This window comes from Melanostigma gelatinosum (assembly GCF_949748355.1).
Source record: "Melanostigma gelatinosum genome assembly, chromosome: 16".
NCBI classification, from domain to species: Eukaryota; Metazoa; Chordata; class Actinopteri; order Perciformes; family Zoarcidae; genus Melanostigma; species Melanostigma gelatinosum.
This window is the reverse complement of record NC_136649.1, coordinates 19,569,785-19,595,401: the sequence shown is the minus strand read 5'-3', so window position 1 is coordinate 19,595,401 and position 25,617 is coordinate 19,569,785. Positions and strand designations below refer to the sequence as shown.

Below are 25,617 nucleotides of genomic sequence, written 5' to 3'. Positions count from 1 at the left end.
GAATTGTTTAGAGTGTAAACATTGTTCTGTCATGGGACCACATCATTATTTCCTTTCCTTGTTCAGGATTTAGCAAAACACAGGGCCAGCTATCAGTGGTGAAATTCATACATTTACTCAAGTACTGTAATAAAGTACAAATTGTAGGTACTTTTAATAATTAATGTGATTGTAATTTTTCATGTAAAAAAACATGTATTAATTCCAGTTTCGTGTGAAGATGTGCTGCTTTAACTTTTGATTATCTTTAATTTAGTTGTTAATAATGTTGAGGTTTGGACTGCTGGTTCGACAAAACAATAGGTCTCACTTTGGACTTTCTTATTAGCCTTTCTCAGTATTTTGAGAATTTTTGCAAACTTACCATAAATCGATTAATGGAGATAAAATTAAATCAATCAGATTAACCCGTAATTAAAATAATCATTAGTTGCACTCCTATACAAAATAGTAGGATTTTAAAACTTTAACAAGCCTATATGTTCCTGATTTTACTTACATATTTTTACTTAATACACATGTTCAATGCATAACTCACAAAAGAGTATTTTTACAGTGTATTCTTACTGAAGTCACTTCCTTCATCACTGGTTACTCTGTCCAATGATGAGTGGATGCTAGTCTGAACTGCAACCAACGGAAGGAGTGCGGGACTAAATACCGAACACAACACTCGAATAATACCATAATAAAGGGATATTATAGTTGTATTTCAAATCGGGGAAGCGTTATATCGAATTTAGTGTGTTGGTTTGGTCGATAGGGGGCCAAACTGTGGCCAGTCAGACCGTCGCAGGCTCTCCGTCACCGCCCCTTCCTCTTCCAGCCTCTTTTCAAAATCCGCTACGAGCCGGCGGAGGATGTCACACACGGGCGAGCACACAAAGCGTCCACCACACTCTCCGGGGCTTTTTTTGGGGTGAATAAAACGTCTCCAGCAAGTCCCGACAAAAACCGACTACGTCGTGAAACTAACGGCTCGTTAATTGTTCTGGAAAGGATATTTTACCTGCGAGGAAACCGCCACGCGACTCCGGGAGAAATGTTGTAAAAGTGTATTTCATACCAGCGGTCCACAAGTTAACGAGAACCACCGAACTTAAGTTTGGGGGGGAAAGGAGTCAACTGCCGTCCAAGTTCGGAGACTCTGGTGAGTGTTTTTGGCTTGTTTTGCAACATTTAAACGGTTGCGTCCTCTTCTGAAGCTAAATGAACATTCATTTACCAAGTAACTGTTCGTGGGAGACTGTGTGTAACGTTACTTTGTAACTTAACCGCTACGTTTCAGATCAGTCTTGTCACAGTTGCTTTGAAAAACCGTAATAGTTCGTAAAAAGCCTGTAACTTTTCTTATAAATTAAATGTGGCCTTGAAAATGGTTTATTTTTAACTTTTAGACATTGCTTTGACATCCTTAAGAAGACACTTTGACAGTCTTTACTTAAAAAAAATAGTACTGAATGAGATTTTTGTGGTGCCCCGTTTTGTTTTGTGTGACACATTCTTCTACGCTCTTTGCTACAATTCTATCAGCTCGTACTACGAAAGTGTTCAAAGTGAGTCGATGTGATTTGCAGTTTGATGCCAGGTGAACGTTGTGGCAGGTTAATAGCATCCTGTACATAAATAAGTGATGTGGATTTCATGAGTGACTTTGTACGATGCAGTTTTTGTTGTGCCTGTGCCAAATATAGCAAAAGATGATCTAAATGCATCGCGATGAAGAATATGTTGCATGATGGGTAAAGGGTCCAAGACGAGGACCAGAATTTTGCACAAAAATTGTGAAATAAAGCGATCACAGACCGAAGGGACTCTATGTTAGAATATGGTGTTTGTGGGCGATGGACACAATAAATATATAAAATATGTGCCAAATGAAATATTGGATAATTATTCCCGTGAAAACATTTTCTGATTACATTTAGTCAGCTTCAGATAGCTCTTTATTCGCTTCATGTTGTGGAGTTGCAATGATTATCTCTAACTGTAGCTGATAAGATGTTTCTTCCTGATGTGATTTCCTCTACATACAGACAATAGGTTGTTGCAGGAAACTTCCTTTTTGTTCCACAGTTATCATCGTCTCCGAACCCAAAAGGGCCCCAACAAAACCTTAATATACCCATCAGTGTTCAACGTCACTGATGTTGAAGAGCAAGTTGTTGTCAATTTTACTTTTCCAGCTTGACATTTGTGAGTAGTAATTGCCAGTGTCGGTGAATGCCTGGTCGGTGTGAAGGATTAACCTCCTTCTTGCGACCTGGTCTAGAGGGATTCTTTGGCTGCAGCAGCTGCCAAACCTCAGCCCCCGTCAGCCGAGCAGGACGGCTACCGGGATAATTGGCTCAGAGGCTGCTTGGACAACACAAGCAATGTGTGTGTCGTGAAACTTACTTCGTAAAGAATTGAAATAAGGTCAGGCCAGTGCTGTTGGGAACGAAAACACTGTGATTTTATTTCCTACATTTGTTTTGATGCTTTTTTTTTTTGTGTGTGTGTTTCTCAAATGTCCACGATAGTTCAAGACAAGCTGTCGTACTGCTGAGCCATGATTTTCTTGCATTTCATAAGCAGCTCAAATGTGCAGATGCAGAATACTGATTTGTTTTTTTGTCTCTATTGTCTGCGGTGAATGGGTACCCGGAGTCCGGGGTGTGGGGGACACCTGGCCGAGCGCTAGCTGATCTCACTGCGAGCAGCTGGAAAAGCAGGGGTCAGGAGGTCCTCTTTGTATAGACATTTAGCCACAAACTGGGTAGTATGCTCTTAATTTGAAAATCCATTCACAAACTCTTATCGACAGCACTTGTATCATGTTTGTGTTCGAACAAAGTTAATTTCTGATATCTATTGTCCCACAAGAGGGAATTCTTTTTACAGCAAGAAAAACATGAAACGTAACTACGTCAGACATCTGAAGACATTCAAAGTGTTGTACTCGGTACACAATTCAGAATACAACGATGTGTGTATGGTCCTTAAGCCTCAGGTGGAAGACCGTCTGTGAGTTATGACGTTGCTTAAGTTGGTCACATGATTACGTCTCGCATTTATCTGTTTTAAATGAAAGACCAGCTTCCTAAACAATTACCCAAGAGCCATTGTTTGCGTTTCTATTATCGCTTGAGACAAACATGGCTAAATCGTGCTGCACTGGACTACAGACTTCTGTTTGGGTCCACAAACCTACTCTTGCCTTGTCAAAGGGTTCCTATTGTTGTTTTTAAGTAACGCAATGATGCATCCGATTAGAAAGTAAAGCTAGTTTGTCCATGTCTCTGTAACTGATGCTGCCTGACAGTAAACGTTGGCTGAAGGCTTTTACTGAAACCTTCCCGATTGGCTCAGAGACACTTTGCTGTCTTTGTCCTTCGTCTTTATCACCAGTTTAAAGTATTTATTCTTAAAAAAAACGACTTTTTGTTTCAGCCCGTGCATAATCAGACCCCCTCACATTTTGATATTGTCATTACAACATTGAATGTGTTTAAACTTTTATAGAACTGTATACTACACGGGCCATGAAACATCTCATCTACAGGCGTTAAAAAGAGAGCGATGGTCAGTGTCAGACTTGTCGATCAGTTTACCTGATTGTCGAATCATTCTGATTGGATTAGCCAAAGCCTTCGCCACAAATGACGCTGAAGCGATGTGTTGTTAGCTCTGTCGCTCAGCGGCACTCTCGGAGGAAGTAGCAGCTAGGAAGGCATGCTGTTGAGATAGATGTTTCCACACTGTGTGTGTGTGTGAGCATCTTTTCCCAGTGATTGGATTTATAATACTCTTCATTTAGGGTGAAGAGATGAGGACCTTGTTTTGAGTTTTTGCTTTGTAACAGTGATTGAAGTTGAATTCTGCTGTTGTTCTCACTCTATAGACTCATCAGCTACAATGTGATGGAAAGCGTCATGAAAGGAGTATTTCCCTTCCTTGTCTTTCAGGGCAGGGTGCTGTCCTGTGGGATGGATGACACCCAAGAGCAGGACCACTACGAGGAGCGCCTAAAAGAAGTTTTTAACCGTTTTGATGCCAGCGGCTCCGGCTCTCTGTGCTCGGAGGAACTCTCCGACCTCTGCCTGTCGCTGCAGCTGGATGATGCCACACCAGCTCTTCTCCACACGCTGCTGCAGAGCCAGGACCGCCTCACTGCCAGGGTAAGTTCACTCCTCCTCCATTGATTGTCTTACAGGTGGACAGCTGTGCAGTCATTTGTTCAGAAAACTTGTATTCGCAGAATTATCAGTGTTGCTTTTCTGATGCACATGTGAGTCTTGGCCTTTCGGCTTTCCCTGTGCATCCTTTGAATTTGCCAGACCCCCGTGTTGAGCCACTCCAGCTCTCAGGTCTTTGTGTCCTCCAGGCTTTTTGGTGCTTTGTTAGCTGTCTCGTTGAGGAGAAAATGTGCCCCCATCAGCCCTCGTCCCAGGTGTCTGTCGTCAGGACAACCGAGCCGGCGAATCACGATTCACAAATGCATTTCTTTAAGGGTGCTCCATGTGGAAATGTATGAAATGAAAAAAAACCGCTGGTCTGATCTGTGTAATTGGACTTCAGTTTGCATACGATGGATTGTACATACAGAGGTTTTCCACCCTAAAGTAGGAGGATAAGACAGATTTCAAGTTGCGAACCTCCACACTTTTGCATAAAGTCGAGTTTGTATATAAGCGTGTGGACAGACGGATGCTATTGTCTTGCATGTTTGGGTGGGAGGGGGGGGGGGATGTTAGCAGAGGGCAAGTGAACTGATTGCATACCCATGGCATTCAACAATAAAGTCAAAAGAAGAAGAAAAACCACGCAAAGCCGCCAGCCTCGACGCACAAAGAAAATCAACATATTCAGGGTTAGCAGCTGTTGATTTTTGAAGTGTGACCTCGCTGCTCCTGCTCAGCAAACCCTCCTCCACCCGGACACCCAGGGACACCCAGCCTGCACCCGGCACACTGGGAATTACATCCAGTCTGAGGAATTTCATGCACTTTTGCTTTGTTTTTTATTGCGCCTCACATACTAAAGCATTGCTGGCATTTCCTCTCTTTTATGTAAGCTCTACTCCTTTTTTCAGGTTGACTTTGACCAGTTCAAAAATGCACTGATTCTAGTGTTATCAACTCTTGAGCCACAACAAGAAGAACAGGAGACATTGTCAAAAGCAGGTAAAGTCTGGATTCTGATTTTAAAGATCTCTCACACTGACGATGTCTTTAGAATGTCCGTCTGAAAACAAGCGCGAGGTTTGACTGCGGCTCAGGATCTCCGCACGAACGAGCCGATACCGTGCATGGCTGCTTGGTGTGTGAATGGTGTACATGTGTGAACGAGAGGCATATTGTGAAGCGCCTTTATGGATGCAGCCCATTCGGAAAGCGTGAAGCCGAAATAAAAACCGAATTTGTAATTCATGACGGCATCGGTTTAAGATTGAGACCTTTTCCACTCAACGAGTCAACTAAGTGGAGAAGGTGACTGTCGAGGCTGAGTCAGAGGAACAGCCCACTTGCTGATTCAGCTGTAAATCTACATATCGACGCACAGAGCCAAAAGAGAAAGGCCCAAAGCCAAGTAGCCGACAGCTGAACTATTTGCACCGTCATGGTCGGACAACTGGCTTTCTTGGAAACATTTGTTTGTACTCCCCAAGTATATTTTTGTGAATGAATATTTCAGACACCTGGTTAATACCAACATCTTTTCCGCTCAGTTATTTCTTTGAAGGTAACATCTCACACGAGAGATCACAGAGGAGTGACAGACTCGCCCCGTATGATCATAAGTGTATAAACAAACCAAGCATTACATACCGTGTGTCATTCCTCTGTGCAGTATTTGCATTACGATCATTAAAAATGAAGTCTGATCTTCGTCGGCGCAAATACTTCACTGTCAACATTTATTATGTCCTAAAGCAAATGAAGCGTAAAGTCTTTTCACCTAAAACGCTGTCGACCTGTAGTTGTATTTCGGTTCCATTTAAACAAGTAGGAACATGTGGCTTTAAAAGAGTTTTCTTACCACTTTTAGAGAAGTAGTTTTGGAGAAGTAGTTGCTGAAGGCTGTGGCACGTATTAGTCATTGATCGTATTCCTTTCTGTATTTAACGTCATCTCTTGTGCAGGCATTACTATGACCTATGCAAGTAATCATGACTTCTTATTTGAGTTGTCTTTGAAACCCCGTCAGAATCTCCTGCGATCCAACCGAAGTTCGTGAAGGGCAGTAAACGCTATGGCCGCCGCTCCACGCCGGAGTTCATGGAGCCCATTTCAGACTTCTCTGAAGTTACAAATGCAAACACGGTGGCGGAGGAAGATCTGGAGGACAACTATGACTCTGCTGTTCCCCGGAAGCGTGAGGTAATGATGTTCTCTGAGTTATTCGAGCGCCGCTCTGGACCTTCAGACGTCGTCCTTATCGCCTCCTGTCCTCGCTGCGTGCTGTGTTCCTTGGCAGCCACAGGCCGTCAGCGAGGCGTTATTCTTAGCTAATCAGCTTAGTGGCACGCAGGGCAGATCCTGAAATGTCATATAGACGCTCTAACGCAGGATTCACAAGGCCTCGTTCATCGCATACCAACGCAGCTCTGTCTGTAAACACGACTGTGAGCGTAGTTGTTGTTTAAACAGCCGCCCGTGGTCCAGATGTAACTGCGATGTTTGCGTAATGTTGTACCGTGTGGTCAGTTTAATCTGTCATGATGAGATTATGTGTGAGTTGAACTTTGCCCTGAGTGCACATGCTGGCTGTGATGTGGCTGTCAAGGCAACAACGCAGGGATTTTAGGAATGCACATCTCCATGTCCAAGCACATCAGAGTTTTCAGCAGATAAAAAGAGAGACCGGAGCTGACCGGAGCGTTTATGTCTGTCGATTTATTTATTTTTCCCACATTTGCTGTCGAGTCCTTTTTTATTATTTAAGCTCGACAGTAGGCGCCTCCCATTGTCTCGGCACAGGACAGTAGTGGCTCGAATGCGACATGCGTCGGTGTCACAGAGTTGTGTAGCATCCGTCCAGTCGTGGCCACGCACAGCTGAACACTCTGCATGGTTCCTCTGGCTGATCTTCTCGATGCTTTTCATGGATTATCCTGCTCTCTCTGCTGACTTGGAGAGTGGTTTGACTTATGTACGGCGGTCTAAACTCCCACTTCATATGTCCGTGGCCTGCAATGGAATTCAGGATGGGAAATTTACATGAACAGTCCCACTTTTTGTCCTGAAAATGTATTTGGCTGTAAGTAATGGGGCTGTGCTGTCAATGTATTAGTCTATATAAGTTATCACAAGCTGCTGAACATTCACTAGTGCCAGCTTCTCAAATGTGAAAAACATGCAGTTTTCTCTGCTTTATGTCATTTTTTTAAATTGCATATCTTTGGATTTTGGTCCATTTAGTTGCACAAAACAAATAATTTAAAGACGCCAACCAAGGGCTCTTTGAAAGTGTGATTCTTATTCTCGGACATTTTATAGATTAAACGAGGAATTGATTATTTGAAACAATTATCAAAAGATTATTGGACAATAATGTTTCGATGCAGCCCTATGTTTAAGTTTTGGTAAGTATTTACTGACCACTGTGGATTTTTTTTTTAATTCTAATGTTTAAGCATTGATGTGCTGCAGCAAAATAAATCACTACAAAGAAAAGCACCCGACTGGTCACCAAGATGCTAGAACGATGGCCAGTTCAGCTTGTGCACGGATGAACGTGTTAATATTCTGGACCTGACTCCGCCCCAGATGCCTGCCAGCGTCGAGACAAACACTGTTCGAGACATTGAACAGAAGCGTGTCTTGGTGTTGAATAATCTGAGTTGCTGCAATGTCCGGCCTGGGGACCAGCAGATGGGAATGGGTCAGGGGGCTCTGCACCGGAGACTGCAGGCCGGGTGCTGTGGGAGGAGGAGGGTGAAGGACTGTGACGGAGGGAACAATGAGCCCCACTACCCCCACCCTCGTGGATGCCTATACACCATGTATCAAAACGCCACTTGCCGAATCCCATCTGTTCTTCATTCCCTCACTGGTTGCTTCCCAAACAATAGATGGTCACGCTGGGACCGGGTTGGAGCACGGTGGGTCACGCCCACATAAAGCCCTCCTCGCATATTCCTTGACAGGCACAAAAGACGCAACTGTGTTTACGTTAAAGTCGTACCTCTACTGGTAGTACAATAACGGTTTAAGAGTAAGAAAAAGTCATTTGGATTTTAAACTGTGAAATGTCCTGATTTTTAGTTTCAAAAGGCATTTTAAAAACATGATATTTTCCTGAGTGAGCGTTTCATTTTCACTTCTCAACATCTTATTCATGTGATGTAAGACTTCATTTTTTATATGTTGGACATTGGCATCAGGAACATACTCTTAACATGTTTGAAAAGATTAAAGAAAATAGAGAAAAGTGTGTCTCACCGTGACCCCCCCCACCCCCACCCCCACCCCCACCCTCCTCCTCTTTGCATCCAGACTAAAACCCCTCCTAATTTAAAAACATGCTTGGACTTATAAAGAGCTGATTGTCACGTGAGACAATCAGCCTGTTATTTCCACACAAAACAAAACATGTTAGATATGTTATTTATAGCCTCTTTGTGATATTAATGTACGTACAATATTAAGTGTTTTTGTCTCTTAACAGCGCTGGAATGTTCACGAAACAAGCACAGAGGAGTACGAGGCAGAAGGTACGACAAAGACTCGGTGTTTCCAGAAAACTCTACAGATGTCGTCACAGAATGATCACGGTCTCTTCGTACCTTGTTTTCAGGCCAGATGCATCTCTGGAACCCCGACGAGCCGAGCACACCTCGGGGAGCCGTCTGTCCTCTGGCGGGCTGCTCGGAGGAGAGACTGCGTGACGCCTGTGACGAGCTGGAGATACCGTGGGACGGATGTGCCGGTCACTCCGAACTCCTCGAGCTCTGTGAACACCTGGGCCTGGAGGTGAGATTGAAAAGTGAATGGAGACGATCAATGTGTTAAAAGTTTTTAAATCACTTTGACCTGTTTTTTTTTAAATCGCACTTTATTTATTTAAATGCTTTCTGATCGAGTGGCACATTAGAAATCCATTTTTGCAACAAAAAAAAAATAGAAAAGGCTAATAGCTCTAAATGAATGTGGTTATAATACGATAATGATCAGAGAGTAAGGTGATGTCTGCACATGTTTTGTTTAACCAATACTTAAATCCCCCCCCTCCCCCAATGATTCATTTCCCCATTTTTGATGCTTGAATCTTTGCTTCTTAGTTGGAATAAAATATTTAATGATTAATTGATTACCATAATTGTTGCTGGTTTATTTCCTTTCGATAACTAATCATAACAGCCCGAGACACATGTAAACATTGTGCACTTAACAACCTTCAAATCAACCCGAGGGAATCAAACGATAAAAAAATCACTCACTCACTCACAAACTAATGATATAGTTTCTCCAGCAAGTGTTGATACAAAAGAACATGCATTTATTTCTCAGATGAATTTGGACATGCTCCAGAGTCGGACCGGCGATGGAGTGATGAATGTTCAGGAGTTTGTCTCCAGGGTTGTAAACCACAACAAACCCCCGACACCGTCCGCCTCCACGCCCTACAGACCGCTTAAACGACACCACTCCACTCAGGTACCTGTTTGTTGAGCTCTACCAGGTCACAGGATGTGGGGTAATTCCCTTGTCAATTCATTTCTTTTAATATGTTTTTTTTTTTTAGATGTATTATTGTTCTCTGTCCTAGCCTTTGTTAAAGAAAAGACCCATCATGTCATCATGCATAAGACAAATTGTTAGTTGACAAAAACATTTTTCATTTATAGTTCCTGTAATATCGTCATTTAAAACCAGATCTCAGGTTGCATTTGGTCTACAAAAAGGATTACCGGTAACTGTTTCCCCCCCCGTACAGCCCTTTGATGAGGGAGGTCGGAGGATAGCTACTCTTTCTGCTCTGACCAGCACCATCGGCATGCGTCTCTTCTCCACCCTTGATGACGGTACCGGTTTCACTCCAGTCGAATACCTCCTGGATGCCTGGATAGATGAGGGCATAGAGAACAGCACTGAGATCCTGCAGGTACCTATTGGCCATTAGTGTTGATTGTGTCAAAATGTACAAATCCATCAATTCAGACAGCCGATGACATAAAGGAAATCGGAATATTGCAGTTTGCTAGAAAACAAAACTTCAAAATACTTGGTAAAAAAAACATAATCTGAGATATTCACAAAAAGGACAAATGTGTAATTCTGATGTTTCTTGCAGGCTTTGAATTTCAGCCTAGATGGAAAACTGAGTCTCAGTGATCTCACCATGGCACTTGAGAATGAGCTACTCCTTACTAAGAATGGGATTCACCAGGCGGCACTGGCGAGTTTCAAAGCTGAGATCCGTTATCTTCTGTGAGTATAAGTCGCTCATTTTTTTTCACATTCAACAAATACATTTGGGATCATTTTAACCTGTTAAAACCTGCAGGATAATCGTTGGTTTGTTTCTCTTTCCATGTCATGTGTAAATCTTTGTACAGTTATTGTCTCTGTTGTTCTTTCTCTTTCCAGAGAGCGTGTAGACAGAGAAGTCAGGGAGAAAGAGAAAATACGATCTGACCTGGAAAAAGCAGAGAAACTAAAAACTCAACTCGCCACTGAGGTGGATGAACGTCACTCTGCGATTGAACATATGAACAACCTCGATCTCAGGTCATTTATCCCTCTGAGAAATGTTTTTCTTTTCAGAATAATTAGATGATTAATGTTTAACTGTGCCGTCTGTATATATATATATACAGTTTTATATACTTCTGTTTGTCTCTTTACCTACATTTTACCGTGGTTGATTTTAAGGATTAAAATAGTACATTTTATTTATTTTAACCACCGAAGCCTGCTAAACTCAGTCATCCCACCGTTCCTGCTGAATCCCGCTTCCTCCTAACATTTGGCACAGTCATTTCTTTGTAGTCTTCTTTGTAAGCGTTGCATCCTGTTTTCTGTCTACCTGAATGTCTTCAGGAAGCTCGAACAGGACCACAAAGAGAAGCTAACAACAGTGCGATCGGAGCTGATGAAGGAGATGGAACAGATGCAGCTGCAGGCCGGCCTGCAGCGAGAGGAACTGGAAGCAGAGGTGGACAAGATCAGGGAGGATGAATCTTTTCTCAGAGACCACCTCTCCATCTCTGTGAAGGTACCCTCTTGTTGTTTTTCTCTCTCTAATGTGTTTTTATATCGTTTCTTAACGCAAAAAGCACTCGTGAACCTTGACTTGACTCAATATTTCTGTGTCGTCCGTATTTGTATTTTTTTTTATTTCAGGAAAACAGACGCCTTGAAATGGAGTTGCTCGACACGACCGACACGCTCGTGGAGGCACAAAGCCAAAACACAAAACTCCAGACAATTTTGGACAACATTATGAAAGAAAAGGTACAGAGACATTTTATGGCCATGATTTCAATACTGACTTTCTCTGTTACTTGCACACACATCTATTGTTGTTATTTTGTTTTTAGTGTTTTTTTCTGCTTCCCTTTTTCTTTACGTTTGTTTACTTTTTTGTGTGTTCTTTCTCTTCTTCTTGCTCTTTTTTTCATGCCTTTCTGTTTTTATTTTGTTTCTTTGCAAACAAATTATTAACTTGCAAATGATCACTATTTCCTTTAGTTTGGAGACCCTGGCAGTGCAGACTTCTTACTCCAAGAGGACCGTATTAAAGAACTACGCAGCGGCTACGAAGCTCAGCACAGGGTAATTGCATCTAAGTCACTCAAACTGCCCACTTTTTTATTGAATTCTTTTTTTTTTCCACATGCAGAGACATTCAAAAAGCGATGACGGTAATATTGTCTTCGCCGACTTGTAGACGTTTAACTCGTAGTGCTCTCATTTTGTAGGAACTGCAGGATCGCATTGACGAGCTGCAGTCAGAGTTGCAGGAGTTCCACAGTCTTGGACGAGTTCATCCGCCCTGCCACAACAAGCCTCTCTCTGAAGAACTGGAGAGTAAAAGCCCCGGCATGGAGTCTGATCCAGGTAACACATGTGCTGTACATTCCCTGGAGAGCTAACTACATCTGTCCACAACAACAATCCCAACAGTCATTTTGCATAGAAACAATGAAACCTTTTGTCAAATGTCACCAGCTTCACCAACGTGTAACTTGACTTTTTGAAGGTATTGGTTCAGAGGAGGTTCAGCCCTTCAGCATCAGCCTTGAGGCAGAGATGATGCTGGAGCAGCTGAAGGAGCAACACCTTCAGGAAATGGAGGATTTGCAAAACCAGCTGGAAAGCAAGGTTAGTGTGGTAAATATCTTCTTATATTTAACAACTGGTTGGCAGATTTTGATACCTTTTTGAACACAGCCATGATAGCCGTTTCCAGTATTTTGGAGGTAAGCTAAGCTAACCGGCTGCTGGCTGTAGCTTCACATTTAGCGTACAAACATGTCGATTGATGATCATGTCTCGTGTTACTCTCGGTACACAAAGTAAAAAGGTGTATTTATTAAAAGGCATACTGTTCATTTACTTCCTCTTCTTTATATCACCACAGATCAATGAATTTGATGAGATGGTAGGTAAGCAGAGGGTGACGCATGAGGACCAGAAGGCTGCCATAGCCCTCCAGTACCAGCAGGAGATCCAGGCTTTGAGGGAGGAGATGGCCGGCGTTCAGAGCCACAGGCAGGAGCTCCAGAGTCAGCTAGAGCAGGCGGAGCTGGAGCAGACTTGTCTGGAGCAGAAGCAGGCCGAGGAGAGGGAAGAGCTCGACAATCTGCAAGTGGGAAATCTCAGACAACAACTGCTAGAGGCCCACACCTACGCTGCAGACCTGGAGGAGCAGCTGAAGACCCTCGAAGTCCAGCAGACAGAGATGGATGAAGTTCTTGTCAAAGAGATGGACCATCTGAGGAAACAACACGCCATTGAGATCAAGAAACTGGGGGAAGAGCAGGAAGAGCTTTTTAAAGCAAGACTGGAAGAGGAGGGAAAGACAGCGCAGGAAGAACAGGCTGAGTTGGAGAAGAGATTGTTGGATGATTGCAAAAGGGAGAAAGAGCTTTTGCAACAAAGCCATGAGGACGAACTGAAGGCCAGACTAGAGGAGGCAAAGGTGAGGTTTGAGGGAGAGCGTGAGGAGATTGTTCAGAGGCTGACAGAGCAGTGGCAGAAAGAGAGGGCTCAGCTGGACGAGCAGAACAATGAGTCTCTGCAGGTGGTGCTGGAGGAAGAGATGTTGAGACTTGTCAGGGAACACGAAGAGAAGGAGGGCAAGCTCAGGGAGCAGTGGGAGAGTGAATGTGCCCAGCTTCAGCAGCGTCAGGAGGAGGCGCTGCTCGATGGAGTACTTCAAGAAAGGTTGCAGGTACAAGAGACGTTTGAGCAGAGGGAGAAAAAGCTGAGGGAGGAGTGGGAGACAGAGAGGCTGCAACTGGAGGAGGATTATGAAGGGATGCTGCAGGAGAGGCTGAACGAAGAGAGGGAGGAGGAGGAGAAGAGAGTAGAATGCTCAATGGCAGAGGAGAGGGCTCGTCTAGAGGAGAGCCACTGTGAGGCCATGAGGGAGCTGACGGTCAAGCACACCGGAGAGAGGGACGCTCTCAGCAGCATGTTGGATAAACTACGAGATGACATCGCTCAGGAGAGGTGAGATATTTGGCTTTTGGAGATTTTTAATTGTGCTTTTATAATAGTAACTTCTTTACCTATAAAACTTGCTTTGTCCCGTCTGTCCTTGTAAATGATCTGAGATGCTAAAAATGTATGTTTTCTTTTTAACTTTTACTAGAAAGAGTTCAAAACAGTTGCAGTAACATTCATTCCATAACCATGTACAGGAGGGAAATCGAGATCAGCGTCACCCAGAGAATCAAGGAAGTGGAGAGTCGTTTCTCAGGTGATCAAGAGTCTTTTGCAGAGCGTTTCCAGGCTGATCTTTTGAAACTTGAACGGCACTACCAAAGTGAGCTGAAGGCTCTTTCTGAATGGCACGTCGAGCAGAAGCTCCACTGGGAGGCACAAATACAGGAGGCGCTGGAGAACGCAGAGGAAGAAAGACGAATAATGCAGGAGGCCATGGAGCAAGAAAAAGAGAGAGTGGATCAAGAGTGGACCAAACGACTACATGAGATAGAAAGTCTTCATCAACAGGAAATAGAAGAACTTGTGATGAAAACACAGCAACTGCAAAATGAGCTGGATGACTTCATCAGTTCGGCTCAGAGTAAAGAGATAGCGCTGAGCAGGCAGCTGAATGACCTCCATAGCCGGCTTCAAGGGAGCCTGGAAACCAAAGACCAGCATCGCGCTCAGTCTGAGAGGGAAGCGCTCGAGGCCGAGCTCCTGCTCAATCAAACGGTGGAAGATTTTAAACAGGAGAGGGAAGAACTTCTCAGCAGTCAGTCAGAACTTCAGGTAAAATACAAGGAGTTGCTTTCTATCTCTGAGAGGCAGATAATTGAGAGGATTGAACTGTTAACCGAGCGCGATGATTTGAGGATGACGATCGAGGAGCTTGAGATGCTGCTTCAACGGGCAGCCGTGGACTTTGAGCTTGAGAGGAAAGAGCTAGAGGAACATACGTCCAACCTTGAGGAGAAGTTAGAAGATAATCGAGAGAATGACAGAGAAGAGCTGCTTGCAGAAAGAGATGTGCTTAAAATCAGAATTAAAGAGCTAGAGTTGATATTCAATCAGGTTGTGTCTTCTGCGGAAAAGGCCAAGGAAGAAGGAATCGAAGAATCAAATGAAATGCGCACTTTAAAGGAGGAAGAATGTATTTCATTCTCTGGTAAAAAACAGGAAACATGTTTGGCACCTTCTGTAATCTATCTCACCAATGATGCAATGATCAAAAAGGATAATGAATTCGATGAAAAAGTCTCTGATACCAGTGATGATCAAGGAGACGACATGCCAGACGTTACTCAAGCTGTTGCTGTTCCCGAAGATTTGCAAATTGGAGATTCAATTCCCAAGAAAGTTGAAGGAGACCCCGAAGTAGACTGTTGCTCTGCAGAAATCGGACATGAAGACTCTGAATCAATGTCATGTGATGGCCTCAGCCCAGATGTTCACATTGTAAATCATTCAACTGTTGAATCCCAGAATGAAGCCGTTTCCCCAGAGATGCTGTGTGAGTTGACCTCATCCCCTGAGGCGTCTGACGGTGTCGACGCTGATGAAGACGGTGGGAATAAAGAATCATGTGAGCGGGAGAACAAACCTCCAGATGTACTGACTTTGGTCAATGAAATCCCTTTCCGTGAAGATAAGCCATGTCATGAGACTGTGGTGGATCCCTCAGTGCTGGAGGAGACGGATGAACTGTCTCTAGCGGATGCTGAGGTTGGGTGTTTACCAAATAACTCTTATTACAGTACACAGGAAGTTGAACTTGTTTCAGACTGTGAACATTTAACCGATAAAATACAGGAAGAATGCGCACATGATTGTCAGGATGAAGATGGTGATTGGGAGGACGGTCAATGTTCTCTCCTTAAGGTACAGGCTTTGTATAACACTGCCACCGAGGAGAACGTCCTCCTCCGTGACAAGATTTCTCTGCTTCAACAGAAGACAGACATGCTCGAGAATCTTCTGGCTCATAACACAGAAAAGATCAAAACTGGCCGCCAGATGCTGGAGGAAAACTATAGCCTCGAAGTTAAGCTGCTATTTTTAATGGAGGATGTCAAAGAGCTGGAGGTGAAGGCCTTAAAGACGACAGATGTTCAGATTAGATATGAAGATTGCGTGTGTGAAAATGCCAAACTGAAGGACCAAAACGGTGAACTCGAAAAGACAGTTTGGAGCCTTGAAAGTCAGATCGGTGTTTTCCATGATTTCCAAGATCAGCAGATTGCACTGGTGGATGAGATCAGCCGGTTGAGAGCAGAGAACAGGAAGCTGACCAAGTTGTTCAGTGAAATGGAGAGGCGGGGTGAGATCCTTTCCGCCGCTCACCCAGACGCTGAACAATCAGAGGAGTCTCTCCGGGATAAAGTTCAGACAGTGACCGATCTGGAGGACAGCTGCGAGGACTTTGAGAAGCAGAACACCAACCTTCGCAGAGCCATCACAGAGCTACAGGACAAGTCTCAGTCGTTAAATGAAACAAGGTAACGTGGAGGAAGAACTAGGATCCCGTCCCTCCGTCCCTCCTGTGGCTTCTCGCTGTCCCCGTGGTGCTTTGGTTTTTTAGAGCGCTCCTCCTTTTGTTCTTGAGCTCAACGTCGTGCTGTCTGTCCATCCTGTGATTAGGTTCCTTCATGAGATGCAACAGATCTTCAGCTCTTGTGCTGCTTTGATCCCTGTAGATCACCAGTGGAGTAGCAAAACCAATTGCAAGTTCAATGTGTGTAGATGCCAGAATAAGATGCTTTAATCAATACGTAGCAAGTGACTCTGTATACATCTACCCACTGGATTATAAATGTGCATTCTGAGATGTTCGGTTTTATTGTAGTTGGAATCTGTTTTTTTAAAGTGGTTTTGTCTGTCTGTAGTTCTGAGGCCAGTCGTCTTGCTGGAGAAAACGTGGTCCTCAGAAAGACGATTGCTGCGTTGAAGGAAGAGGACGTAAAAGAGGTCCAGGAGGAGCTGATGTAAGAAACGACCCATTTAATTTAAATGCGTATTTGACAATGATCATTGTTAATTTGTCATGTAAACTGAAATTGTCTTCATGTTTGATTTCAGACAAACACTTGAGCACCTGAAAAAAGGGAAGATTGCGGATGAAAAGGCGGCAGAGAAACGGGTACTGAAGTAACTTTAAGTGTCCAGTCATGCGATCAGATCCGTGAGGCTGCACGTAAGGCACAGTGGAGCTAAATGCTAATGTCGGCAAAGACCTGCTAACGTGCTTATTTGTTCTGAGGGGGGCATCAATGTCTGTACCAAATTCATGACAATGCATCCAGTAGTTGTCGAGACATTTCTGTAAATAACAACTGTCAACGACCTCATGGTGGTGCTAGAAGAACAGTCGGGGGATCACCAAAGTCCTTCGGATGCATCTTCTGGGAACTGTGAATGTATTTACACAATTCAATGGCAATCAATGCTTATTTTAGATATTTCAGTGGTGGATCAACTGACTGGCCAACATTGCCATCCATCGAAAAGTCATCAAACTATTTTGTCTCCACACAATTAATCCGTCTTTCATTCTGAAGCAGCCAATAACATGTTATCTTCTCTGCAGATTTCAGAGCTGCATCTGCAGAGCCAGCAACTCAGGGATGAGAATGGGATGCTGTCGGAGAAAAATGCCCAAAACATTTCTGACATGGAGAATCTACGGCAGCAGCTGGCAGAGCTGATAAAGGAGAACGAGAGGAGGTTCACCGCTGAAGAGAAAAACAAGGTAAACAGGGTTTTATTATGGCTGACGATGGGTGTCGTGCTGGTCGTAGCCGGTAGTTAATTGGTGGCTGTTTTGTGTTAGCTGGCAGCTTGTGTGTCTGCTCTGGAGGCGGAGCTGACCAAAGCTCTGGAGGACTCTGCACAAGCAGAGCAGAGGAACACCCAGCTGTCACAGCAGCTCTCTGGCCTCAGAGAGAAGGTGAGCACCAGGCCGTCGACTCTTTGACGGGGTTAACGAGAGATCCATGAAAGCATGACACGGGCACACAAGTTATAAAGTATTAACACCTCCTACTCTTGCCAAGAAATGACTCGGACAATCTAATTGAATACAAGTATCTGAATAGTTTGAACAATGATTTTCTGAGATATCGTGGTGTGTGTGTGTGTGGTCTAGCTAGAGCATTGAAGGTGCACATAAAGGATAGTTTAATGACGACTGTAGTTGTCTTTTGGTTCTCAGGCGGTCAAAGTAGACTCGATGGAGACTCAGCTCTGCCACCTGGTGGAGGAGCAGATGAGTCTCTGCAGCCAGCTAGCCAAAGCTCAAGAGAGGGTAAGAGTCAGCTGTAACCCACGGAATCATCTGTATCAATCAATGTTAAGAATTGGTTTAACGTACTATTCATAGTAATTCAACAGATTTGTAACCAACTGGGAACAAGTTAAACCCCCCAAAACGGTGTTCTTCAGGATCTAATACGTCCCTTTCTCTACTCTAGGTCAAGACAGTGGATGAAAGTCTTCAGGCTGTGAACCATCAAAGTGCTCGTCTCAAGTCAGAGCTCCGTGTTTCGCAGAAGGAGAGGGATTCCCTTAAACATGACGTTGCAATGCTACACAAGAAGCTGCAAAATGTCAGTGATAAGGTAATCATTTCTATTTATGTATGCATAATTGGCAAAAAAAAAAGGAAGACTTGAAAAAATAGACTTGATGGGGTAGTTTGGGTGTTTTGAAGGGTGGTTGTGTGAGTGTACTTCTCCATAGCCAGTGTATTACTGACAGTAGATGGCGGTCGGCACTCTCCCAGTTATTAGAAACGGGAGTACCAGCACAAGAGCAAAGCAATGTAGGAAAAACCTTTAAGCCAACTAAAAATATTGATATAAGTTTATGCAATATTGAGAATATTTTCACCGCTTTACATTGCCATCAGACAGCCCTTTCTTTCGGGGAACTAAATTCGTTGTTTGTGCTCTTTTCAAAAGCCACAAACTCCACTGACATGACCTTTTTACCGTTTGTTCATCACAGAACCACGTTTTGGAGATGGCCTTGCACTCGAGTGGTCTCCAGAGTAAGAGCAAGAAGCTGTATAGAGAGGAGATGTCTCGGCTGGTGGGCCAGGAGCAGCAGCTGCTGAGGCAGGACAACGAGAGGCTTCAAGCTGAGGTCCGCAACGTCAAAGGAGACCTCGCGCAGTCCAGAGACAAGGTGAGCCGAGTCCTACAGCAAACTGTGACGACCGTTAAATATCTACAGTCGTATATGTGTTCCAGTCTCTCAGTCGCTAATCTATAAGCCCTTTATCTTATGTGTGCAGGTCCGTCAGCTTGACGCTGCCATCCTGTCCCTGAAGCAGCACAAACTGACTCAGTGCTCCCTGGTGAAGGCCTTGGAGCAGGAGAACGCCTCTCTGAAGCAGGAGCTCGGGGCACAAAAGGAGCTCACCAAGGTGAACTGGATATATCTAACCAGATTGTTTTGGTTTTCTAAACACGCCGATTATGTGGCTTAAATTCTTATTACGTGTGCTTTGGGTGTTTCAGGGCTGTGAAACAGGACGAGGACACGCAGAGCTGGAAGACCTTCAACAAGAAAATGAAGCGCTCAGAGCCCAAATGGCTCGACAGCTGCTCGAGGTACCAACGTTGCTCCTCTTGTTCTCGTGTTGTTTTTAAGACATATGTTTATGTTTTTTTTTACATTGAGTATATATTTTTATATATATAAAGAGAACTTGTGCTTTGCTTTCTTTATGCTTATGTTCTTTTTCTGGTTGCAACTTTTGCACTAGTTATCGTTTTGAAATTTGTATTCATTCTTATTAAGTCTTTCATTTTGGTTTTGATTTGGTTTAAAGTATTGTAATAAAATCCATGACTTACGGTACAAAAAGGTAGAATGAAAGAATGCATGACATCAAAATAGAATATCGGGTTTTATGGAAGCAGGCATCTGGAGCATCACCGCGTTACACTAGTTACTGTGTCATGAAGAAGTCAAATCGACAAAACAAAACCGATTACACTTACATTTTGTTAGTTTGTGTTGCGTTGTTCATTGTAGTTTTTTTTTATTTATTTCCTTTTTTTTTAAACTAGTTTTAGTGTCAGTTTTCGTTAACTACCATACAAGAAACTGTTTTGCCAGATTCATATTGGAAAAATTGAATTAGAGTTGTTATTAGATTATTGTTAGATAAAATGACCTCATACTGTATATGAGGTACTGTACTGTGTATTTCTGTTCTGACTGTATGTTTCTACTTTCTTTAGACATTTCAGGCTCAGTTGGTGGGACTTCTGCCTCCATCACCTCACAGGATGCCTCGGGGACAGCATCGAGGTGACGATCCGGACAACATGCAGGTACGTTACAAGCTGATAGCAGCCTCAGGCAAATACATGCATGAAAACAAAAAAACTGCTTTTCTACATTCAACTCTTTGTAGGCTTGCAAATTAAATGATCCCTTACAGGATAAACAGATGTACGTTTTCAAACTACATTTTCCCAGAATCTGCTTTGAGATCTTACAAAGAGCAAACAACCTGAACAAGCAGTTTAGTACCTGAAGGTTTCGTGCCATTGCGTCATTGCACGGTTTGGTTTTACATTCATCTCCTGGCATTTTTCTTTCACGGTCTTTTTTTTTTTTTGGTCACATTACAGCCATCTGTTGTTGCTTTTACCATGAATTCATCTTTAATGTGGGAACCAAATGTCATGTTGGCGCTGTTTTGGGATATAATGGGAGTTCTATATAAACACCCATAGTATTTCTTTCACTCTCACTTTGGTGTAGAAACTGTGCCCACTCAAATAAGTCACTCAATTCAGGTGCTCAAAAATACATTTTATGTTTTTTAAATATGCGAGGAAATTCAAAGAAAATTGATACCTCATTGAATATCAAGTGAATATTAATATAATTGCTTCAAAAGTGTATAATTTCACCTGAGCTGAGTGTCATTTGTTGTTATAATCCTCGTTTACTTTTTGTTTGAATGCTGAGTTTGCGTTGCTCTTTACTTTGATGCTTGTCACGGATCCATGTCAACACCCGTCTGTCTTCACCTCCTTATATCGTGTGTGTGTGTGTGTGTGTGTGTGTGTGTGTGTGTGTGTGGGTGGAGTGTTTACCTTGTGGTGCCTGTGTGTTTCTGAACTCGCTGTCTTTATTTAATTTTTCCGTCTGGGGACTCCAGTAGCTGCAGTGGTGTGATCATCTGGGTGTGGTCCTGGTGGCTGTTTTTCCATTTGTCACATTGCACAAGCCTTCGTCTCACCCCCAACCAGATAGATGTAGTTTGTTCCAGTTTATCTGTAAATGATGTCATCCCACCGACACTGTGTTTTAATAGCATCTGACTCTTTGTTGTCATTTGCATCTGCAGCGTGACACTACTGGTTATCAGAAGGTTACCATGAATGTCGTGGATCCCATTTACTATGATTGTGTATACTATACATTTATGACGTTAACGTTCATGTCAGTTTATTAGTTTTATTGTGTTGTCTGGTTTTATACATAATGTAAGAAAACATATTAATCGTATACTTACCAGAGCTAGCATCACAATGTATTGACCTCATACAAATTTGAACAGTTTACATGATGTTCAACGCTGCCTCACAAACAAATGGAAACAAAACATTTTTGCAAATTTCATGTCAGTTAACATTATATGTCTGATTCAGTTCATTCTATTCTAAAACTGTAAAAACGGAAGAAGCCAGGATATCTTGACTTTCAGTCTATCGTATGTATTGTAAGCATTTCCCATAATGCAAATGATGAGCTTCTTTCAGTAGCCCCCGAAATGCCCACTTCTCTCAAAGGCCACAACTCAGTTTGTACTGCACGCTGTGTTCTAAATACGTCTCAAAGAGGGTTAGAGGAGAGGGTGGAGCCGTGGTGAAGTGTACCTGCCTTTTCTCTCCAGGGGCCGATGCCGGAGCAGCGGGCGGCTCACGCAGACAGCTACCGGCGGATCGGTGGATTGTAACACCAGCGTCTTTCTTTTTCACCTCAAAGACTGCTCCTCTTTTCTCATACCGGCTCCTCTTCCTCTGCTATGTTTGGAACCAAAATCTGACTGTGGTGCCCGATGCCACCCTTTCTGCATCCTTATAGGAGATTTGTGAACAAATGTGGTGCCTGATTGAAAAGGCATGAATGTGTAATTGTATTTCTCTGCTGCTAGGTGGCAGGAAAACACAGAAGAGGCTCTTGAGATTTTTTTTCATGCCGTATCCAATGTAACATCAGCAAACACAGAGCGGTTTGTTGACCGTATTTGACTTTTATAAGGGTCCAATCCTTTTGTGCATTAAAAACATTTTGTAGTTTTATTACGGGGGATCTTTTTAACGCAGGGTGTATTTTCTGGGAATGTTCTGTTGTGCACTTGTACCATTTATCATTGTCACAGGGTGTATACATCCTCAGAGGCTAAATCTTGCCTTATGATCATCGAGGAGTGTTAAGTTGAGGTCAGATTAGTACCTGACAGCCTTCTGAGCCTTTTGCAACAATCAAGAAACGTGTAATTGTCAGTTGACGTTACGTCTGCGTCCAGTATGAGATTTCTTAATGAAGGTACTACGTTTTCACAGTTTGTCTTTTGCTGTTTATGCCTGTATTTCTTATCTGACACTACACATAGTGGAATGTTTCTTCACGCTACCTGTTTGTGTTCTGGGACTGTGTCTGTGTTGCTGTTTCTGTTGCTGCACAACCAAAGTGAATCACAATGTGTCTGGGTTATTTATTTTGTTCAAACACGTCACACAACTTTGAATGTTTTTCTGGTGTTTATGATTATGAACCAAATCATCGTTTGTCCCCAGTAGTGATCAGTTAATGTCAAATGTGTGTTATGAGTCAGTTAGTGAGTCTTCCTTTTTTTGCACCATGTATCGACTCAAATGTATTTGTTTTGTTATTTATTTTAATAGAAATGTTAAAATTTATTTTATTTACGCATTAAATTATTTTTGTAGAGTTATCTGGAATTTATGGCGTAATTTTATACTTATTTATATTTTAGTTATTTTTGTAGTCCTCTCCTTTAGAAATGTACCAGAAATCATTCAATGCTGAATTTAATAATCTAATAAAGCTCTAGCTCATTAGAATGTGGTCTACATGTTGTTTTGATTTTTCTCAGTTTACTTCAGCTCAGAGGGAAGAAAATTCAAATTTCCTCATCACATTTGCAGAAAATTGACATCCCTCACTGTCTTCTCACCAGGATGAAAGGGAGTGGAAGATGAAGAATATGGAGGAGCGTATGAGGGAAATAGAACTGTCGCTGCGTAACGTCAAACTGCTGCTCAAAGAGAAGGTTGCTCAGCTGAAAGACCAGGTTAGTTAAAAAAAACTCAGAATCGTCAACAACTCAGTGTTGTCTCTTAAAAGAATTGTTAAAAAATATATATCGTACGTATAATATTAATTTTCAAGAGGGCCAAAATCATGCATCTTGGAAATGTCTTTCATATATGTCCACATAACTTCTCCTTTTTTTTATTTTTTATTTTTATTCCATTTCTTAAAGTGGATAAAAGCAGCATGGAGTTGTGTTTTCTAAGGGAAGTTGTGATTTACAGTTAGTGCTGTATTCCTGAGGAAGATATGCATATTTGAGTTTTAAAATCCGATAAGATTTAGACCCAATGTTAACTTTTTATGAAACCTCTCACAACTAAAGTGTTTTTGAAAACACACACACACTGTCATCAAAAGACAACATTTCAGTCATGGACCTCCGCCATGCATCAAATTCACTGTGAAGAAACACTACTTTGCATTAACGCCACAGGTTGTAACAACCAATAAAAAAGGGAGAACAAAAATCTTAAAACCCCGCAGCCAAATAGCCAAAGACACCTGAAACAAATGTCACGTTAACGATTGATAAAATCATCATCCTCAAACAAATAACATTGTTAAAATATCAAACCAAGAGAAATTATCTGACATATTTAAAACTTAAATCTAAAAGAATACAAAATTAGAAAAGACATATTTAAAAAGAGGACGCACACTTGAAAATGGGGATCATCCCAACAAGACATCAACACATCACAAGAATGAGTTCTCAGAGTAAAGTGTGGATCTAGTAAGTTTCCCTTTTCTTGAGAAGTGCGTCATTGTTGTCGTCTCATATTCAAATAAGCTTCACTGGCATTAGTTACATTATTGCCAAAACTGAATTACATATTCATTAATAATTACACCAAAAAAATCTAACTGATAAATCACAAGATAACAAATTCACATTAAACACTGCAACTTATTAGAACATATACACACAAATGTAAAATCATTGAACAAAGCAATATTTTGCAGCCGAGAAAGCGGTTTTGTTGCTTTCTGTCGGGACTTTATCTTCCGGGAGGGAGATAAATTACTCATAGCCACCAAAACAGAGAAGACTTTAAATGTGGTTAGTAAATAATTGTGATACGATACTGTATGTACTGAGAGGGACAACCAGCAATGTAATAGTGACATTGATTCTACATTATGGGGACACATCTTTGGCCTTTTGTATTGCAATGTCTTTGCTACATATCGGCTAAGCTATGTGTCAATGGCCACACAGCTTTTCCTTCTGGCTACATCAAATGAGATTCATCATGGAATAATCAAAGCCTTTATCGTGTACTTTCTCTCCACTTTTCTAGCTGCACAGGAATGGCAAAGCGGACGTGTTGATCAAAGACCTGTATGAGGAGAACACCGAGCTGCTGAAAGCTCTGGACAGAACTGAGCAGCGGCAGAAAATCACAGAGAAGAAGAACTACCTGCTGGAAGAGAAGATCTCCAGCCTGAACAAGATAGTGCGTGACCTAAACCCCTCGCCGCTTCCATCACCGTACCACTATAAATGCACATAGTATATCTCCTAAAACACCGACGGGTACCCGCAAAGCTGTCCAACGTCAACCATACAGTGCAGTTTATTTACTCATACGTCTTTTTAAATATACGTGTCATTGCTTGAACCCTGGTGCAATAGATGCAGTCAAATGCACAAGAAAAGGTCTTTCCGTTGCATTTCCTCTGGCATGTTTTATCTCTTTTAAAGCCTAAAATGTTAGTTTAAATATGCAATATTTTGTATTTGTTTTTTTCTAAGTTTATGTTGTGTTGGACCTAATGAAGAACCAAATGTGAAGTTAGACTAAAGAAAATATTTGACTAATTTATCATTTTAAATATCTTTTAAAGCAGTAACTGTTGTTGGTAAATCAGTAAATATTTTACGATGACACTATTTCTCTTTGGAGAAAAAGGAAAGCAACACTAAAGTGCACTTTTTATATAAGGGTTCTTTTGTCTATGTTGGCAAAGACATTAATTATGTTCATCCGTCTTTCCTTTGCTTCTCGAGCCCTTATGTAAAGAAGAAACAAACCTGTTTGTGGTAGAACGATGTGTACAGAAGAGTCAAATAATCCGGTGACCTTTTCAGTGTTTGCTGTCATGTAACACGACCTGACGTCACTCGAGTGAATGTCAAGTGGAAACACTTGCTATTTAAATACATTTGATTAAAAGCCTATAAACTGTTGCAATATGTAAAGTTTCATATAAGCTGTGCCATTATGAATGTTTTATATTCAAATGAAGTGTCTTTAAAGTGAAGCATGAGCACTAAAGCTGAAAACAGGGTAATCTTTTGTATTAAAGGTATAAATAAAATACATGCGTGTCTGGTTTGATTTCTTACTGGATTCATTTTGTTGTGTGTGCTGCTGTTTGCAGATTATCTTCTCCGTGCAGGTCTATCAGTCTATAGATGGTAATTGAAAAGTATATTTTACTAGTATTGTATTTATGTGCAATTTTAAGGCACTTGTACATTTCTAAAGTATGTTTTACTACACTGCATTTACTTAGATTATTTTTGTACATTCATCTTTTACACATGTATAAAATATGATGCCCTGCTCCAACAGACAATAATTGTTGTGTTGCAATATTATATATA

The 25,617-nt window shown here is 42.1% G+C and overlaps 1 protein-coding gene across 4 annotated transcripts; it reads left to right on the top strand.

The window, feature by feature from the left end:
• The first annotated feature begins 1,039 nt into the window (after window positions 1-1,039).
• nin (ninein (GSK3B interacting protein)) lies at window positions 1,040-25,289 on the top strand. 4 transcript variants are annotated; one of them, XM_079286010.1, is made up of 28 exons: window positions 1,040-1,150; window positions 3,948-4,160; window positions 5,075-5,165; window positions 6,190-6,362; window positions 8,653-8,698; window positions 8,782-8,957; window positions 9,495-9,641; window positions 9,922-10,089; window positions 10,279-10,415; window positions 10,575-10,715; window positions 11,028-11,202; window positions 11,331-11,441; window positions 11,679-11,762; window positions 11,909-12,047; window positions 12,190-12,311; window positions 12,571-13,664; window positions 16,526-16,624; window positions 16,719-16,779; window positions 17,227-17,388; window positions 17,470-17,586; window positions 17,851-17,943; window positions 18,110-18,256; window positions 18,645-18,824; window positions 18,934-19,065; window positions 19,160-19,252; window positions 19,889-19,981; window positions 22,870-22,983; window positions 24,308-25,289. In XM_079286010.1, exons 2-28 carry the CDS (start codon window positions 3,969-3,971, stop codon window positions 24,518-24,520), a joined length of 4,500 nt encoding a protein of 1,499 aa, XP_079142136.1. In that variant the 5' UTR covers window positions 1,040-1,150; window positions 3,948-3,968; the 3' UTR covers window positions 24,521-25,289. The 4 variants fall into 4 exon arrangements, with proteins under 4 accessions (XP_079142136.1, XP_079142135.1, XP_079142137.1 ...); XM_079286009.1 differs by having other exon boundaries at window positions 17,833-17,943; XM_079286011.1 differs by lacking the exon at window positions 17,470-17,586.
• Window positions 25,290-25,617: the final 328 nt, after the last annotated feature.